Here is a 21052-nt window from a genome sequence, read left to right on the forward strand (position 1 = left end):
CACAGACAAAAAAAACTTGGTGACCGAGTGAAGTGACGCAAATCAAAACAGACGTAACAGCTGGTCGGTGGGCACGCAGACAGACAGAATAGAAGACAGACAAGTTCATTTGGGGGATAACCGAGCGCTCCGAGTTATGTAAGCACGGAAAAGGGCTTAGAGCTTCGGAAATGTTGCTGCAGCGGTAGATGTTTATCGAGGCTGTGTTGCGCAGATGGATTTTAATGCTATTTTATATACCGCTTGTACACAATTTCCTACATGCTTAGTGTTTTATTCGGTCTTTGCGGAGATGTTTACTTTCTCTCAATTCCAAAGTAAACACCAAGCATCAAAACAAGACCTGTTTGTTTGTGGCAGCACGATTTTAATTCGGTGACTGAAAGGCAGCCAAGGATGTATGTTCCACGTTAACTACGGAGTGACGTCATGTTGCACTTTCCTGCGAGTGAATTTCACAGGATTAGCGTCAATGATTTTCTGCCACGTCAGCATTATCCCCCTAATGTCTCGCACGGACCTCCTCCAACCGGTCGACCCAATCAGTGACGTCAAGAGAGATGCAGGAATTCTTCGTGAGTCGAGATGTCAAGGAGGAGGAGAAAAAAGATGGACTGTGCGAGTGAAGAAGAAGAAGAAGCCACTGCGAGTCAAGGCTGACTCATTGGGATTGTAGGGCGGAGGTTTCACACACGCACACACAACCATAACCGACACACCCATGCATGCAGGCTCTGGGGACGCCTCCTGAGGCAGGTGCCGAGAACGGCATCCATTCGCTCGCCGCTGAATTATTCAACCTGTGATTAATTACAATTTGGCCTCACAGAGGCAGGGGCCGGGGGAATTCCTCTGTTGGTCTGGACTGCAACTTATTGTGTGTTTTTTTCCCCTTTTTTCCCGTGCAGACCGACGTCGGGGCGGAGCGGAGCAGAGACCTACAGCAGGGGTACTGGATGCCCGACGTGGACCCTTCACTGCTGGAGCTATTTCATAACGTGACGGTGGTCAATGGGGGGAGGAGTGCACTCTTTAGACTGCAACAGGGCAACGAGAGTTTAACACACGATTCAGTGTCAAGAAATGTGGCCAGAGATGGCTTAGAGGATCTTGGCTTTGCAACGACTGCATTGTTCGCCCGAGTGAAAGAAAGGCCGTCCAACAAAGAGAACATCGTGAGAGAGAAGCGGGACAGAACAGGCCTCGCTTAGCTCTAGACCCCCCCCCCCTCCTCCTCCTCCGAATATTTATGCATTTCCAAAGTAAGGACATGTAATCATGTTTTCTTTTTAAAAATATATTTCTCATATTAATTCCTTCGTTACCCTGATCCACTGTAAATGATATACGTTGAATGATATACTGATGCAAGGCGTGGCTCTCTATCACTGGAGATTATATTACAGTTATTACATATCATCACTGTTATTACCGTGAGATTTCGACCTCAAACGTGTACGTTTTTCAAATGAATTTGCAATTTTAGTCTTTCACCAAAGCCATGTGGCATTAAATAATGAACGGTATCATTTTGAGTATTTTTATTGTCGTGACAAGTTGCTGCGATGTTGTATAACTATTTTATTTCGACGCACTGCTTTTTCTGAATCTGGGTACTTCCGTTTCCAGCTCTCTGTGCTCTGTGTACACTACATGTATGTTCTTACCTGCGTCGCGCCAGGATTTCAACAGGACAGACTCGTCTCACATGAAGCATGGCTGCTCTCACCGCTTTAGCTACTTTTTAATTGCAAATTGCAACCAGACGGAGCATTACCGCCAATTATCTTTATTGCAAACTGTCAAAAAAAACTGAAAAACACCATGCACACGAAAACAATGTACTTTTACAAAGTTTTTTATATGAACCGATCAATACAAAGTCACATTTAGAATAATTGAAGTATGTTTTTGATAAAATGTCTTCTTTGAGACCCTGATGATGTCATCAGGCTTGGCTTTGAGGCTTAATTTCTTTTATCAGAGAAAACAGATTTCAAACTGGAACTGTAGAGCTTGAAAGAGAGCGTGAAGGGTCTAATTAGATATGCTATTTAGTTGCATCATGGAAAATGTAGGATGTAGGTTATTGTAGGTTATTGTCCCATGCTCTGGGGTATATGTATAGATTATCTCTGCTGTTTCCATTTTCATCTTTTTTCTCTTGTGAGATCCCCAACTTTATAGAATCGCGAAACAAAAACATTAAAGTACCCGTTTAATTACAAATATAAAACACAAAATAATTGATTGCATAGGTATTAACCAACTCAACCCACTTGTATTCCTCAGGCCTGGTTCCTGTAGCCAGCACCGTATCACACACTGATCTGTGAGCTGTAAACGGGCCTGATAAGGGAGCATGCTGTAGGATATTACAAGTTAAAGATCACAAGCACGTCCTGCCCTCAGGCCTGGTGGACAAACACCATAAACTTGTCTCAATCTAAGGATCTCATAGCTAATCATAGACACTATTACACAGCACATTTGGGTGATATGGAACAACCAGTGTGCCACCTCTCTACAGCTGCTTTGAAATTGGAGTCGGAGGTGTAAGAGTGCCAGGGAAAGTGGGTTGCCCTCGGGTCATGGGGTGTCAGAGTTGGAATGATTTATAACAACCCAATCCTCTTTTAGCCAACAATCAGCGAAGGACCTCATCTGTACGGGGCTCTGTGCGAGACGTGAAGCGTACAGTAGAAGCTGTAACCGTGGGCCGATCGCTCTCTTTGCAGAACGGCGAGTATACGACTTGGCACTGGAGACTGCTGCTGAAGCCTCCCGCTTGTTAACCAAGAACGCCCTTGGTTAACTCATCGCCTCTGGATCCACATCATAAACGTTCAGATTTTGTTTTTTTCTAATAACATGAATGCCAAAAAGATCACATTTCTCTGCTGCTCAGAAAGCAGATTGAGTGAAGTAACCCTCAGAGCAGTTTGTGTGCTCGCTCGTACGCCGACGAGACGACTACCGCGATTATCTCTCAGTTTGAGTCAGATAATTGTGCAAAGAAAAGGTGCATAAACTTTGACATGAGTCAGTGATTATCATCAGCCAAACACCCACTGGTATAAACAAAAATCAATACGGGATTCAAAGGCCCAGGCCTCGTACCATTTTGACAGCACTCGCCCCAGTGATGCATACTGTTAACATTTCTCGAGCTTTTTCGAGTGCCTGCCTCCTTTTTATTTTAAGCATGGGTCAAGAGTTGGTGAACTTTCTTTACTTGCCTGTGCCCGATGACCTGTACAGATGACCCACATCGAGATCATGTCCGAGTCAAGTGTGTGAAATGGGTAGCTTGACGGAGAGGTATGAGGGGACCCCCGTGAGTAGAAAACTACCCGACCCCCCCCCCCCCCCCCCCCACACACACACACGTCCCGTTTTGGGACATGCGTGGTCCTGGTGTAAATGGACCCCATCAGACGATATCACTCTGACTCCAGCGGTGTGGTAAAGCCTACCTGCTGTTCAACACATGCTAATTTAGTACCGTGGTTCCCACTGATCAGCAAAGGGCCTTCAGACCACACGCCACTGGTTTTGAGGGTGTAGACCACAGGTGTCAAACACGAGGCCCGCGGTCCGAATCCAGCCAGCCACGTCATTTAATGTGGCCCCTGACGGCTTGAAAAGACATATGATCACCCTTTCTTAAAGAAATTTCAAAGAAAATATCCTGTGCTTATATTTTGAAGGTTTCACATTTAATGGGCTCATGTTATACTATTAGAGTAATTTTCTTTCGTACAATATTTCGACACTTAAATAAAAAATAATGATGTTCATACAGTGTTTCAGTTACACCGGCCCTTTAAGAGGGCGGCCATGATGCTGACGTGGCCCACGGTGAAAATGAGTTTGACACCCCTGGCGTATACGGTGACTGGATTTAAAGCGAAAGCTCAAAAAACGTGTCATACCGGGCACCGCCGGGGAAGACATCGTGCTCGCTGAATTGTTATGTCTCTACAATTCCTGACGTCACGGAAAGGAGACAAACGAACTGGCGTCCTGCTCAGATTCTCCACCCTGCACACGGTCGTAGGTTCATAGCATCTGATCAACAGGCACGTTGGACTGTTCAAGCAAAAAATACATTAATTCTTGACAATTCTGCAAAAAAAACAGATTCCCCACTGACCCTCATGAACAGATATATTTAATTTATTTCATCTTACATGTTGACTGTTGATTGTTTTTGATTGTTGTTTTGTTTGTCTGTCTAATGAGTGAACACCAGCCGCCACGTAAAATTCTTCGTGTGTCTAACGCACGTAGCTAATAAATATTCCTGATTCTGAGATTAATGCAAATGTTCATTCTTAGGTATAAATATGTTTGAAGTTAAATATTCTTTGTTGGATTATTAGTTATTGATATAATGAATTTTGATCCCCGGATTAATATATTTTCCTTTTTCTTAAATTGTCAGGTAAACATGTTGAACTATGCGCTATTAAAAGATCAGATTGGAACTGATGCTTTTGTTCATCTGTCTTTCCAGACAAGCACTTGAGTTTGGTAATAATCCTTGAGCCACACTATCCTAAGGAGAACTCATTATTGCTTCAAACTAAATATTCTTCAGACACCAGCTGAGGAGGGCCATAGGCTACTCTAATGCCGAAGACGTACCACGCAGCGGCGAGGTGGCGGCTCGCTGTGCTTATTACATTTTTCTACAGCCAGGAGTCACGCGCATGCATTTCAGGCAGGAAGAAGTTCTTTGTAGCTCAGGTCAACCTGTCACAGGAGTCGCGAGACTCTCTGATTACTTAAAAAATATATATATATACTTTTAAAAGTTCCGCAACTGTGCAGAAATGCCGAGTTCAAACCGTTGCGCAGCCTTCGCATGATGATTCAGAATTTGAATGTCAATGTCATGAATGAAGCCGCGGACTACGCGGTACAGTCCTAACAACTAAAAAAAATAGCACTTATTTCGCGGTCATGACAAAAAAAACAAATATGGGAAATAATGCCTTCCAAAAAGCGTGGGCGGCAATCATGTTAAAAAATGACAGAAGTGTCCTCATTGGTGTGGGTCAAAAAACAAATTGGAGCCGAAGTCCTGGAATGTCTTTTTAAGGGGGGGCATTAGGACTGTTGCCAGCCTCCTAGAAAGAGCTGGCTGTAGCCGTTTACAGCAGAGCCCTGTACCCGGCATGCCTTTCCCCATCTTCCCCCCTTCTCTCCTCATGTTTCTGAGGTCAGTAAACAAGAAGTGTGTGTTTCCCTTTAAGGAGCCCCCACCGTTTGCGCAACGGAGGGAGGAGCAGCAGGTCTGCGGAACAGCGGCTGAGGAGGGGAGAGAAAAAAAATCCAACAGGACGGTTTCAAGTCCCCCCAATAGAAACTGTGCCTGATTTGTGGCCAATGTTGGAGATGTAAAAAAAAAAAAAAAAAAGAGAGAGAGAGGGAGGGAGGGAGGGAGAGGAGAGAGAAGGAGAAGGAGGAGGAGGGGGAGGAGGAGGAGGAGGAGAAGTTGTGGGGGGGGGGGGAGGAAAAACACTAAAGGGGTAGCTATGGAGATGGAGCGTTTTCCTGGCTGCTTTCTTTGACAGGTGTTGAGTGGGGCAAAAGTCTTAAAACAGAATCCAGCATGTACGCCAAAGGTAAAGGAGCTGTCGTCCCTTCCGATAGCCAAGCGAGAGAAAAGTAAGTGAATTACGCGCCGCGCGTGCGGACTTTACCTGCTTATCACCGGGGAGGCGAGGGGGGCATTGGAGGGGAGTCCAACTTTCTAAACTAGCGGAGTGTAATTTAAAAGCATGTGTACTGTACCCGAGTGTGCGCTCTCCTGCGCGCGGGGTTATCCTCCCCTCCGAACACCTCAGAGGAGAGGTGCATCCCTTCAACTTTACGCGTCCTGCATTTTTACCTCTTGTTTGCACTTTGGCGTTTGTGTGTGTGTGGTTGTTTGGTTGTTGTTGTTGTTGTTAACTGTGCACAGGGCTATTGCCTAATATGTGTGCGTAATCTTCGCCCTGTTAACGTGATGCAACAATGTTATTTTAATGTTTCGGGTACAACATGCTTTCTGCAGCACTGGAGGGAGAAGATGAAGCGCGTTTTTGCTTTCTTTCTTTCTCTCGTTCTCTCTTTGTGTGTTTTATTTCATTACATTTCTTTGTGAAACATGTCTCTCTGTCGGGGTGGATGAGCTGGTCCCGGTGCGGACAAGAGACGGGGTTGGGGGGGGGGGGGGGGGAGGTGTGTGGGGGGGCTGCTCGCTCGTCCTCTCGTAAACTTTCGGAGGTCCGAAGCTGCCGGCCGGTTGAATAATGTCGTGTTGTATAGAAATAGAACCGGGGCCAGGCGGCTCTTCTCGGGCTCTTGGCCGGCGGGGCGCAATCAAAACCCGGGGGCGATGAAGGGGAAAAGTTTTGTCCCGTTCAGCAGCGGCGGGGAACTTTTCCTTCTTTTCTTCTTCTCAAAGCATCGCGGCTCAAGAACCCCCCAAAAAAGGGGGGAGACATCCATGCCACGAGCTCCGCAAGCATGTTATTAATGTTGCACACTTCTATTTTATTATATACCGGTGTTATTCTTCATGTGTGTGGGAATAGTGTAAACACATCAAGAAAGATGCGGTGAAACTCCATCATGCTTTTTGTTAGATCTTGTGTTAAAATGTCCCCCCCCAACACACGCACACACACACACACACACTGACACACACGGACACATAAAAGCACATTTATTCGTGGACGGATTCCTGCTTATAATATGGAAAGACCGCTGTAACTTTTTTAAAATGCCTCTGTCTCTTGGAGGCTGACGCCGCTCTGCTCTTTATTTCGACGCATGCCTCCAATATTCCTGCATGGGGCCATTCACAGATTTTGGAGCCAGCGCTTTGCATCCCCGCGCTTCAGATAGGGGTAGCTCTCCATCACCGTTTGCTATTTTTAAACACTAACCACTCTGGGGTTATAGAGGAGTGAGCAGCATCCCCCGCTGATGTGCCATTGTAATCCAGAAAACACTGTCAGGTCCTGAGAGGCTGTGCACACATCCACCGCGTCCTCATCCATCTGTAATAGAAACAAAATTTCTTTAGAGACCCTGTTGTATTTTTTTTCCCGATGCATCGCCGTGTCACATTCAATTGATTAAGCTTCCTAGAGATGTGGCTTCGCTCATGTGCTTAGTGTAAGCTTCCTCGAATACGACTTTGCACACTTCTGGTGCCACCAGCGTTTAATTTCACTCTGAATTCACATCCGATTATTGGAAAATTGAGCATCTCCGTGTGTGTTTGTGTCTGTGTGTGCGCAGTGAATCCTAAATGAAAACAGTCCCATGTGGTTTGATGAACAGCAGGCAGAGTGACCTTTGAACCAATATGATGCTTTAATATTGCATATGAACCGTCGGCCTGCTTCTACACCTGTTTGTGTTGCTTCCTGTTTTTTAAAAAACATTTTTACAACTCATTGAAAGCAGTTTGTCTTTTAAATGCTGTGTTTCTTTATTTAATACAGACATCTTTTAGTTGCTTGTTCAGGGAGTGTGGATTATGTTGCATGTGTTATTGGGAGTGAAATCACTGCAGAGGCAGCATGTATCTCAAATGAAAGTGTAGGAGGAGGATTAATAATTTAACCTATAAGAAATAGTCTTTTGGGAGCTGGAAATGATGAATGTGTCTGTTTTTAAGGCTGAATAACACAGCGTTAGTTGTGTGTTTGCATTTAGTTCCTATATCAGAAACTCCACAGTAGATATTCTTTGTGTGTATATTTAGTGAAGCCGGTGTGTGACGTCACGGGCCGAGAGGCGCTGTCCGCACATCACGGATGACGCTTGCCCTCTCCCCTCACCTGTCTTGTCACCCTAACCTGCCCCGCAGGGCCAACACATGTTTCCTTGTAAATGTGGAGCTCACAACAGCTGCCTCAACGCATCACTGAATTAGCTCATATTCATATTTACATATTCATATGGCCCTTTACATATTCAGATAAAAAAATTAAAAAAAGAGGGCGCCCCGGCTGGACTCACTCACAAGGGAGGACGCGAGTATCACAGCTGCAGCTCTTTTGCTCAGAGGATTGATTATCAAGTCATGCACTTTATTTTACATATACTATACTATTAGATATGATGTAGCGTGGCTTCATAACGTGTGGTGGCTGGATTCTGGAGTTTTTGGGTCAGTTGTGTTCAAAATACAAGAGAGAAAATAGTTCCACAGGATGCTTTGGACCCAGTTATGTGTGTGAATGTGTGCCTGTTTAAGATTAATATATTTCTCCCACAAAATTGCAGTTAGATATCAGCAGACGCAAAAGTTGTTGAAGGAAAAAAGTAGAGAGTGGAGAGAAATGTAACGTGTCCAGAGCAGCGGGAAAGCAATCAGGGCTGGTGAGCTGCTACAAGGAAGCAGTTGCATAAGTGTGAGTGTGTGTGTGTGTGTGTGTGTGTGTGGTGGGTATTTCCTGCATTACCATTATTCTCAAATCTGTCCTACACATTTCAGACTTTATTACACCATTTGGTTTTAGTTAGCGACCTGGTGTCGTTAGAAGTGACGGCCAGCTGCTGAAGCTTTTCAGGGAAGTCGTGCATTAACCTGAGAGTATCAGATCAGCCAAAAGAAACATGTTCTTCATGAAACATTTTTTTCCCCCTTCACTTCTAAAGAGAATAGCGGAACTAAAAAAAGAAAAGAAAGAAGGTTGGAGCAGCCTGCAGCTCACTGGATGCGGTCTCCCTACGGTGTCTTTTGATTGGCTCCCGGTCTCACGATCGTCCTGTAATGAGGGACTTGTTGATTTCAGTGAGGAGTTGTCAGATTTGGTACAGATGTGCAGTCCCAAAAAATCATCATAAATAAAAGTCAACGCTCCATCATGTACCGCCATGTTTACAGTACTGAACACATCCGTGATCAGCCACCTGAAGACGTTAGTCGCTTTCTAGAAAATGTTCCAATACACAAGCGCAGAAGTGTGTGTGTTTTTGTATTTATTTCCAAAGCCTTGAAACCAAGGCTTCGAATCCAACCTGTTCAGAAATGCAACACAAAACACTCATATGTACATTTCACGATTAATGTGGATTCCTTCGCTGAGCCAAGTCCTCGCCATACAGTCGCTGCCTGGTTTCACTGTCTGGAGTTCACAGGCATCGGGCCCGAGTGGGGACTGAAGTGGCTTTTTCTTTTTTTTTGTGCACATCCTTGAGAAACTTTATTGTGATCACACGTTTTGTGAAAAGAAAGCATTGATGTTGATAATAATAATTATCAGATTATTAATAAAAGCAGAGGAAAACCCAGTGGCCTTGCGTCCAAAGAAATTAATTACTTGCCTCACTGTATTTTCCCCAGCATTTTATTTAATTTAATTTAATTTGAACAGAGGTACAGCAGCTTAAACATTGATGTCACCTTATTATTTCATCACTGGCTCCTCTTTGAAACATGCACTGATGAATCCAGCTTCCAAATTAAAGGTGCCATTCACAAAAAAGAAATGTTTAATAGCTGGATCAAACGTTTTTTTTAAAATAGCACGTCCTTAATTTTCCAAAAAGAATTCTGCTTCCTGCGTTTGTTTTCCAATCTTCCGTGTTTGTTTACAGACAGTTTTGTGCGATTTCAAGTATCGCCGGATTTGTTTGGGGAAAAAGGAACTTCAAGAACTTAATCAGCTTGTTTTGAACACGGGGCTTCTTTGCATCCTCCACTCCTCCTCTGGCTCCTCCCACGTATTTACATGCAGTTTAATGGGCATCTTCAGGTCTGAATGAATGCATGGTTCTGACTCTACACAGATGGCATCTGCCGTCTGCATTTTACCCTTTTGAGAGAAGCATAAAGAGCCGCGCGCTAACAGAGGCAGAAACATTGCACTAAAAGTAAAGAAACCTCTTAATTTACCCTCGGCACCCTTCGGCTGACTGCTTTCATTCAGACGTGTCAACAGTCAATTAATGCCGCCTTTCCTCAGCTGCTTTCGGTGCATCCGCACAAATCTGTTAGTTTTCTCACTCGAAAATAAAGGAAACGGTATAAATATTGAGACTACGGGCCTGACGTTGTTAATCAGTTTGGTCTGTGTGTGTGTGTGTGTGTGTGTGACAAAGGAAAGCTGCTGTCTCAACAGACAACAGGTAACCGTGTTCCTGAGGATGAACGTAGAAAAGAAATGACTTAATCGGATAATGGAGGTTAAAGTTACATCGTATTAACTGTGCTCATTAACTGCCGTGGGAGGAGGTGACAACAAAACAATGTCATCCCCGTCAATATAATCTCTCATCCCAGAGTCATTACGGACGGCTCTTCCATTGAACCCACACACACACACACACACACACCTCTGAGGTGGATGGACGTCTACAGGTGAGCGTGTCTGGTAGAAAGTGAGAGGACTAAACGTGTGTGTGTGTGTGTGTGTGTGTCAGTGTGGATTAACCCATGGCTAAAGCTAGGCGTGTTTACACGCGTGCTGACACTGATTTGTTTTGACAAAGGAACTGCCATAACAAAGCCAAGCAAATATAAACTGTGTGTGCGGTGGGAATAAGCTTTAGTGGAAACGGCTTCACAGCATTACAGGTGCCTCCAAACCGCCATCCGTGTGAAACATCGCTGCAACCGCACCCGCTCACCACCACACAGCCGGATCTGTGCCGCTTTCATACCACGTTTATGAATATTTAATGTTGAGGAAATAATATTTTGTGGTTTTTTTTCTTCTTCCACCACCGGCTCTCCTTTGTGCTGCATTCAGTGCCCCTCTGAAATACATAAATTATGCACGCTTGTCCATGTTTATCCTTTTTTTGGTGAAAGATCTTCGAGATGAAAGCATGTGCCGTAACACGCCCTCGCTGAACCCTCCTCCATCACTTCCTCTGTTCATACCTTCGCTCACCCTGCCCTCGCTGCTGAATTATTGAAGCAACGACATGAAAGTTAATTTGCGAACCGTCGGTGCTTTAGCTGGCTAAACTAAGCCGAGATGCCCTTGTCTCTGGAGGCGGGCGAAGGAGAGGGAGGGCTGGTATGGGGGCAGCCCGGGGCTAAATGTCAGGTGTGTTTCCTGGGGACAAGGCAGTGGGAGAGATCTCCTTGATGTGCGGACGTTGAGCAAAAGCACTCGTTAGGCCGCACGCGGTTAGGGCCAGGTAGGGGAAAGGAGGCGGCGGCAAACGGCGCGTTGGATTCCCACCAAGTTTGCTATACGGTGCAAAATATCAGTTGACGGTTTATTTCTTATTTCTTTAATGTCGCTTTACATCTTGAGCCTTGACATTTATCCAGCAGTCAGAGTGCAGGTTAAATATTCCTCCTCCCACTCAGACAAATTTCTACCGCGGACCGACTTCAGCCGAGGAAGGAGGGGAGTGAGGAAACGCGGGCGGCGTGGTTGCGGTTCGTCCTGTGAGCATCTCGTCTCTTATTCATGAGTGACATGCGGAACTAGTGCACAGTTCGCATGGGAAGGAATTCAGGTTCACAGTATCCACGGAGGAAAGAGACGCGGCCCTGACCTTCAGTTTCCCTCTGACGCGGCTCTCCTGTACAGTATGACCCCCCCCCCCCCTCCACCCACCCTCCACATGACTCCTATATCTACCTGGCCTTCCTCGTGGCTCCATCAGCTGGGTATTTCACACTACAAAGAGGACCTCGTTTTTTTATGTTTTACACCAACCGACTCCTCACTTTACCCAGAACCTGCAGCCCAAACAGCCCCTGAACTGCTCACGGTCACTTCAGTGAGGGGATGATCAAAACAACACAAAGCTAATCGCTCTAAATCCTATTCTTTGCCCTCTCATTTGGCAAACCAATACAAATTATTATCATTTTTTCTAGATCTTTTTCGATATTATACCCGTACACACACCTTTAGAATTTGAGTTGGTATTATTCACTAAAATACATGCAAAATGTGTCCTTGTGGCATTCCTATAAAAGTTGCTCTCTTTGGGCCCAAAAAACGTGCAAACGTGAAAACTTCTCCCACCGAGCCAGTCGAGAGCATGGATGGGAGACCCTAACCTAATTTGGCTAAAACATGAATGTGACAACATAACTTCGTCGTATGTCTCTTCCAGACTTTCTTTATGATATCGGATCAAATGCTGATAGTAAAAATAATCTGTTTTGGGGGATTGTGATGCTGAAATCTTCATCTTTTCATAGCTGCTACTTTCCCAAAAAATGATATATTTTCATGTATCCCACGATGATCCCAGAAGTTGCAATACTCCAACATTGATTTACTGACCAACTTCTCCTATGTAAAAATAAATAAATAATAAAATGCAAGTATTTCTTTCTATGTTCATCTTATAGTTAATATTCTCCCTATTACACGCTCAAATTAATTATCAATCAAAGGTGTGCCCGAAAAGAATATTACTATCAAATTTCTTTATCCAGCATTTATCAGGAAAATCTTGATAAAACTTTTTCATCATAATATATGATTTACTGGATCCATTTATATGTGTATAAACGCCACCCATCACATTCACTTTTTACACGCCGAAAATGTTCTTTTTTACATTTTCAGACAACACGTAATTAAAGGTGACCGGCTTGTTCCTCAACACAACTCTGATCCGCTTCACTTTACGCCACCAGGAGAGTCATCTCCATTTGAGATCAATATTAAACATTTACAACAAGCAGTGTGCTCCTTCTGGTGACTTCTCACCAGCCCTCTCTCTGCACACCGGACCTTTCAGTAGCGACGCCTCTTTAAAGAAACACTCAATACTTTTTTCTTTTGCAGTGTGTTTACACTTCCTATCTGAAATGGGTGTTGATGCAGTTGAATCTGATGTAAGAATGAGGAATAAAAGCGGCGATAGCATCGAGTGTCTAATGCTAGTTGGAACTGGTTTGGACCAGCTGGAGCAGAATGCTTTTCTTTTAGGTTGTCGGGGACATTGGACAGAAATTCAGCGGTAACTTTGAGGAGATAATGAATCCGGTTGCTCAACTCCGGCTCACTGTTGATTCATTCAGTGTCAACTCAAACGTCGCACCTCTGTGACTGCTGTGGTTTTGATGCATGTGATCAGCATAAAAACGGTCACAAAAGCACAGCAGCTCCCTTCCACTTTGTGTCACGCGTGGAGACGGTTGCATACAGATGATTGCAGGCTGGGATGTCTGCACAGACCGGTTGGACTGGATGTGGTCAAAGTGAGAGCTCCACGTGTGTCTTTTCGGCAATGAGGACTGGGCAATGCGCTGAAGGTTTAGTTGCAAATCCAGAAGGATACGAGGGCGACATTGTCATTGTGAAGTTGTTCTTCGGGTTGAGTCTCGAGTCGGACCCGGCGGCTGTAGTCTTGGTCCATCCTTGTCTCGCGGGGGATGAGCGTGAGCAGAGTTAACGGGGCCAAGTCGGGACGAGTCAGCTGTTGAGAGACGCTAGGAAATGTAGATGGGACAGTTTTAGCGGATTGGACTTACAGCAACTTTTTGCCCTTTTTTGCTTCTTCAGTTAAAACAATACAAGCATTTGCTTTCTTGCTGAGGGTCAGATGAGAAGATCGATACCACTCTGATATCTGTGCGTAACATAATCGGATAGAACCAGGACACCGTTAGCGTAGCTTAGCATAACGTTTCAGAACGGGTTACCCCATGTACCTACGAGCACCTCTAAAGCTCGCGAATTACAACGCCTGTTTAAGTCATTTTAAAAAACAGACCCGTTGTTTTTTTTACCAGTGGTTGGTTATGTGTTGGACCATTTCTTCGCCGGGAGCAGAGACTTCATGGAGTCTGCTCATCTTGTTGCCAGGCAACCAGACTTTTACTTGCTATGTGAAAAAATTACATTTACTCCATTTTATCAACAAATCAAACGTAAAATGTTTTTAAAAACCGGCACAACGTGTCTCATCATAGTCAATTAAAAAGACGTTATTCGTAATATTCGTTATGAGTCTTTTCTTTACTTCGTATGACTAAAGTGTTCAAGTGGCCAAGAGAGTACGGTTGGCATTTTTTTCTCCTCTAAATGACAGTTTCCACCATTTATACAGGCTGTGCTGCGTTTCGCCTTATCACACAGAAAGCGCCAATTTTTTAAAGCTTGAAAAATATATTTTCTGTAGTAAATCAAAAGGCTGAGAGTCAACACTGAGCTCTTCAGCCCGTTGCTACCTCTGATGTCTGTGTTTCAGCGCGTGGTTTGTTTGTCGGACCAAGCCAGAGCTTAAAGTATTGGGCAGCGTCTCATTCCGGATACTTCTGTTCCTCTTCCATGTGTTACGCTGTGTATACCATGTGGACACCATGCAGCCATCTCAACCATTTTCACGAGTTTGGGGTTCCGGAGCCAAGATGGCGACGATCGAGGGCGAAAAGTGTCCCGCGTTCCGCACTCGACTTTTTGACCTCTACGAGTAAAACCATCCGGGCTCTATTTTTTTTTTTTTTTTAAATGAACCTTTTGTCTTAAATATTGTCAGTATGTGAGATTTAACTCCCAATTAAATGCTCATATTGCTCTTCTGTTTGTCTGCCGGTTATAACTTGATAAGCCAATAATATTTTAATGATTATGTCTCTTTGAGTTTAAATAAATATATATATATACACTACCGTTCAAAAGTTTGGGGTCACTTAGAAATGTCTTTATTTTTCAAAGAAAAGCACTGTTTTTTCAATAAAGATAACATTAATCAAAAATACACACTATACATTGTTAATGTGGTAAATGACTATTCTAGGTGGAAACGTCTGGTTTCTAATGAAATATCTCCATTGGTGTATAGAGGCCCATTTCCATCAACGATCACTCCAGTGTTCTAATGGTACATTGTGTTTGCTAATCGCCTTAGAAGACTAATATCTGATTAGAAAACCCTTGTGCAATTATGTTAGCACAGCTGAAAACAGTTATGCTGGTGATATAAGCTATACAACTGGCCTTCCTTTGAGCTTGAAGTTTGAAGAACAAAATTAATACTTCAAATATGAATCATTATTTCTAACCTCGTCAATGTCTTGACTATATTTTCTATTCAATTTTCAATTCATTTGATAAATAAAAGTGAGTTTTCATGGAAGACACGAAATTGTCGGGATGACCCCAAACTTTTGAACGGTCGTGTATATGATGCATCAATAGGCATCAACATGTGTGTGACACCTAAAAATACCAGGAATCCAACCAGCTTCCGACTTCAGCCACGGAGGCTCTTCTTCGCCTCCTCCGTCCGTGTCGCCCTCGGCGTCTCCACCGTCTTGTTTTCAGCCTCTGTGCCTCCACAGAGGACTTCTCAAAACCACAGGGTTATGGCCGAGTGCCACTGAGGCTCTTTAGCCCGGAGCTGCAGAGCTTTACATCACACATGTACAACCCCCTCCACGGTGTATACCATCCTCACACTGTGACATCTTGTTTATCCAAGCGCCATCTAAAATGACACAGGGATGACTTCCTGCCGGTTGCGCACACGTGTTGGAACCAAACAAGTGTGGCGCACTTTGAGGATGAAGAACGAGCGTGACCTTGTTTTTTTTTATTGACTTTAAAACAATCTTTCAAATGAGTGCTGTTTTTTGATTGTGCACTGAGGAGCGTAAACGATGTGACACCTCCACACTGACACATTTCTCTCTTCTCTTTTTTTCTCCAGGTTAGCTTTATATGTGTACGAGTATTTGCTGCATGTCGGCGCACAGAAATCAGCACAGACCTTCCTGTCAGAGGTAAGAAGTTCTTTCAGTTTGACTTCCTGTTTCTATTGTATGACCAAGAATGGAATTCACATTGTAAGTTGCTCTTGGTTGGAGCAGCTGTTGCGCAATCCGACTAAAAAGCAGCCCTCTGGACACTGAAAAAAACAAGACAATACCAATGCATCATGAGCCAAGACTTGTTTTTGTTTTATTTACAGCTGCTGAGCAACAGCAATGTTCTTCCATCCATCCATGATCAATACCGCTTCATCCTCATTAGGGTCGCGGGGCGCTGGGGCACACATAGAGACATACAACCACTCACTCTCACATTCACACCTATGGGCAATTTAGACATCAATTTACCTGCTGCATGTCTTTGGACTGTGGGAGGAAGCCGGAGAACCCGGAGGGAACCCACGCTGCCACGGGGAGAACATGCAAAGTCCACACAGAATGAGTCTTTATTCATTTTGGACAATGTAAACATGGCATCGGTTGGGCTACTAAATATAATGACCCGCCTTTCATTATTAGCTCCAATTTGTGATCATAGATATTGTATAATTAGAGCATTTTGACGTACTGTGAGCACGTGTTGTTTGCTTTCTGCCAGGCCATTTGAGAAGCAGAGCCAGTCCCTGCGAAGTTAAATCAAGTTTACCTTTTAATATTTGAACCGAACATGACCACGTTTCCCAGGTCTGATGTACCTATTAGTCTCATTTTAGGCCCCTGAACTGTCGACGTGGTAATGTCTCTAATGTGTTGCATCCTCTTCCTTAATGGACATCCTTCCTGCTAATGGTCCCGTGTCCAGGCCGTCTCCTGTACTACACCTCTCCTGCCCCACTGGCTTTATTCAGCTCCACTTAATACGCTCCCCAACACCGAGAGGGCTTTAATGGCAAACAAAGGCAGGTCCATATCATTCAACTTTTAATCGTCATTCCATCAGGTGAGCTCAGTGTGTAGAGATACCGACGCGTCCGCACAAACCCACGCTGCACACGCAGATGTGAAGGTCGAGTGAGCAACACTGGTCATCTGTAAGAAGGCTAGCGACACGCTTCGGTGATTAAGAGACTTGATTTTGACGTTGAAATGAGTTTCTCTCCCGGTTTCTTGCACAAGGTTATATCGAGAATTAGAAAACATGTAGCTCGACATTTTAGACCGAGAGATTAATGAGAAGATCGATACCACTCTCATGTCTTAATGGTAAATATGAAGCCGACTTTAGCGTAGCTGCGCTTAAAGACAGCTAGCGCAGACGTAGTCGGTTAACACATTACGTTTCGCTCGTACTAATACTCAAGTATAAAGGCAACAAGTTGTGGTTTTATTCGGGTGTTTGTCCACAGTTACTTCTGTCACGACGGGATTAGGGTGGACCCAAATGCACGACTCAGGAGACAGATAATGCTGATAAAGATCCTTTACTGAAAGTATTGTCAGGAACGGAAGAGACAGAATAAACAAACACACAGTGGAACGCTCGAGGGCTCGGTCTGAGAAACACAAGATAAACCGGCAGAGGACAAGTGATAGTGAGGGAGCTAAATAGTGAGGGACTAACGAGGGGATGGGCTGCAGGTGAGAAGGGCGTGAGGACCAGGTGAAGGGAATGAGGGACTAACGAGGTGATCAGAGGCAGGTGAGAAGGGCGTGAGGACCAGGTGAAGGGAATGAGGGACTAACGAGGGAGTGATTAGAGGCAGGTGAGGGGAGTTGCATTGACGAGATGGGAAGCAGGATCTGGAATGACATGATAGTTAGTGACTGGATGAAAACAACTAATACAAAAAGGAAGGCGTGGAGCTAAACTGTTACAACTTCATGGAGCTTTGTCTTCACCGGTAACCAGTGCTGACCCATTTTGCAGCCCGTATGCTAAGCTAAGCTCAGCAGCTACTGGCTGTAGCTTCGTATTTACAGTCCAGACATGAGAGTGGTGTACATGTTCACATTTGTCTCTCAGCAAGAAAGTGAATAAGAGTGCAAAACTACACCTTCAGAGTTGAGCTTTTGTCGGGTTTGCTTGTGACTGCTTTCAACCCCAACCACTTATGTTCCGTCTTACTTGGCCCGGGCAACAAAACAAGCTGTAAAAGAGCTGTCACTATCAATGTGATCGTTTTTTTATCCTTAAGTCATATCTCTTCCAGCAGAGTTGAAAAGGTTTCCGCAAAAATAGAGAGATCACCGTAAAAAAAAAGAAGAAGAGCAGATAGCAAAAATCACTCTTGCGGGGACGTGGATGTATCAATCAAGACATGAATTGGTTGCCTTCGCTTATGGCGGGAGGGCAGGCCGGCGGCAAGGCGGGCAGTGCTGCTGGGGGCCATGCCAGCTGCCGACAACCACGGTGCGGACGTCTAAAATATGAAGCAACGATGGGGGGGGGGGCAGCAAAGGGCGATCGAGTGATGGGGCTGCAGACAGCCTCGCTCGTTTCAGAGCCCTCGTGGGTGAATCTTCTCTCCCCCGGAGATTGAGTGTTATTGGTAAGCTGCTGGATAGGGGTGACGTTCTGGGTGGCAGGCAACCTGGAGGCACAGACACACACACACACACACAGACCCATACACACATTTAAACGGCCTCAAACAAGAATTCAAGCAACGTCTACACAGACGGGGATTAGTGCAACATACACGCAAATGCACACAAACAATCCGTGTCCACGAGGCGTGCATGCAGAGACCGCGAAGTCAATTTGACGCCAGTCTTCTCCAAATGTTGCCGCCCGCAACCGTACATTGCTTCGCGATTTTGTTTATTTCAACCACGGCATCGTTTGTGTTTTTGTCGTCTCGTATGGTCAGAGGCGGTGCATTTTGTGTTCGACTGACACTAATGGGTAGATATCCAAACAAACTGCAAGCAGCTTGACCTTTCCCCTTTTCCCCTTCGCGCAGCAGTAAATATGTCCTCTCGCGAGTATTTGAAGAAAGGTTGCAAACAGACGTGATTTGTTGGACTCGTCCACAAGTTTGCACTCAGTCAACAAAAGCTGATCACCCTCTCCGGGCTTTGATTTTTCTTTTTCCTTTAATCCTTCCTTTTCGTTGATCTTCTGCCTTTTTTCTTCCGTTCCTCTCTATTAACTTCCTGTTATAAACCTCCTCCCTGTTTATTCTCCTGCTTGTTTCTCCTCGCTACAGAGCGCTCGATGCACACTGCAACTAAAGAAAGCAAATGGAGAGAAATAAATCTTCACTTTCTGGACAACACATACAAATAAATTGCTGCAAATAAATACAACACAGCAACATTTAGAGAGATACACATACATAAGGAGCATAAATGAACCGCGAATATCGACACGCTCGAAATCAAACACGACACAATGGAAAGGGGCGGAAGCTCGTTCTCGACTTTGGTCTGGAAAAAGCAAGAAAGAGAACTATCACTTACTGATTATCGGCGAACTTACGCATTCAAATAGCTTGCCAAAAATGACAAATAATTAATAGACTAATAGATTAATTCAAATACATGTTTTTAAACCATTTAGGATGTAATGCTAAACAAACTTTCCGTGGGGTCGTAACTTCGCTCCATGTTTATTTTTCCACTTCTATATTTCCAGCGTTTCTTTATGCTCCATATGTGTCGTCACATTGAGGAATGTGTTTCTCCATTTTCTTTCTTTTTGTGTTGTTCAAAGCGTAATTATTTTTGCAACGCGCAAAGATCTCTCAACCTCAGCACCTATGTACCTCTCAGTCTCTTTCCACACACACACACACACACACACACACACACACACACACACACACACACACAAAGAAAAACACATGTTTCAATAGATTAGGGACTTCTATCCTTGAAGGTAAACTGTAGGCCCACACACACACCTGCTCATCTAATGAGAGCGCTATCACCTGGACTCTCCTACCTCAATTAGCCTGTGTTCCTCTTCAGTGAGCAGCACACACACACACACACACACACGCTCATATTTATAGTATACACACAATATACTTCTGTCCCCGAGAGGACTTTGCCACTCTATGCTCTCCTGCACAGTGCAGCACTCAGCTCTTTAGCAGCATTAAATCAACAAGCCCAACCCACCGACGGCACATCACATCACTATAAACTGCACTGGGGAAATCTATAGAATAGACACTTTAATAGAAATCTGAAGCGAGGATCTAATGCACAGAAAACAAAGATAAATCTTGCTGCTGTCATGCTGCCCTCACAGATACGGGTGAATCATGTATGTATGACAATGTGTGTGTGTGTGTGGAGTCAGCTCAGTAGGACTGTGTGTGTGTGTGTGTGTGTGTGAAGCAGGCAGCAAGGTCTGCTATCTCTCAATGGATCTTATCTGGGTATCCAGATACAGGCAGGAGCTCTGCTGGTTTGTGAGGGCAGTGGAGAGGGCCGCTGCTTCAAAACAGTCACAGTTCCTTATCCGGAAAGTCAGCGCTTGTTTTTTTTCTGTCCGAGTATCGCTCCGTCAGTCGAAAGTCGAGAGGACAGTTGAGCAAAAATGATTTCGATGTGCATTAAACATTCTGGGATGTCACATTTCTCATCTCTCTTCCTCCTGTCTTCTCCCCTCCATCCTCTGTTCCACTCCTTTCTCGCTCTTAGATCCGATGGGAGAAGAACATCACACTCGGGGAACCTCCAGGATTCTTACACTCATGGTGGTGGTACGTACACGTTGCTCTTTCCCTCTCTCGACCACACACACTCACACACACACACACACGTTATTTCAACAGCTTACATTTATACTGTAAAAGTACTCTAGTCGGTCTGAAGGAATGTGCAGGAGTGGAGAGCGACAGTAATTGCAGGGAATGCTAAGTACATTATCTCACACATGTTTAAGTGCTGTTGTACTGGCGTCCCTCAGATTGACAAGTGGGGTGACTTGCCTTGCTTTGTTATTAAAGCAGAACTGTTTTTCTTGTTCTTGTTTTTTAGACCTCCCATCAAAGTGTAAGCAAAGTGAAAATCAGAAAGTAGTTCTGACACCGTGGATCCTCCCTGAGACAAAATCAAGGCAACATGTCGTATTATATTGATAGAGTTTCAATTGCAGACCCCCTTAAGCCAATAGGCTATTTGCACATCTTGTTTTTTGTATGTATCCATAACTAGACGATGTACAGCCAACTATCACTGGATTACTTTAATACTAAAGAACATTTAAAAACGGGATTATTTAACAAGAAGTGTGTTTTTGTGTCCGTTTGTTCGCGATGGCCATCGAGGGGTAGTGACACCCTCAGAAAGCACAAGTCACACAGAATCAACAAACACATGCATCGCGTCCGTGTGGTCTGGAGATGGGCGTGCCACCGTTGACGTATATAACTTCCTGTTGTTTTTAGA

General features: G+C 44.5%; 1 protein-coding gene across 4 annotated transcripts in view; it reads left to right on the forward strand.

Annotated features, from left to right (window-relative positions):
- Nucleotides 1-5530: 5530 nt before the first annotated feature.
- The window catches only part of ssbp4 (single stranded DNA binding protein 4), a 96538-nt gene continuing 81016 nt past the window's right edge, over nt 5531-21052 (forward strand). For all 4 annotated transcript variants that reach the window (XM_056415626.1, XM_056415627.1, XM_056415628.1 and 1 more), the window contains exons 1-3: nt 5531-5676; nt 15649-15721; nt 20303-20364. In XM_056415626.1, the coding sequence (XP_056271601.1) occupies nt 5621-5676; nt 15649-15721; nt 20303-20364 (191 nt within the window). In that variant the 5' untranslated portion in view covers nt 5531-5620. The remainder of the gene's footprint in view (nt 5677-15648; nt 15722-20302; nt 20365-21052) is intronic.

Source organism: Pseudoliparis swirei, chromosome 5 (assembly GCF_029220125.1).
Source record: "Pseudoliparis swirei isolate HS2019 ecotype Mariana Trench chromosome 5, NWPU_hadal_v1, whole genome shotgun sequence".
Taxonomy (NCBI): Eukaryota; Metazoa; Chordata; class Actinopteri; order Perciformes; family Liparidae; genus Pseudoliparis; species Pseudoliparis swirei.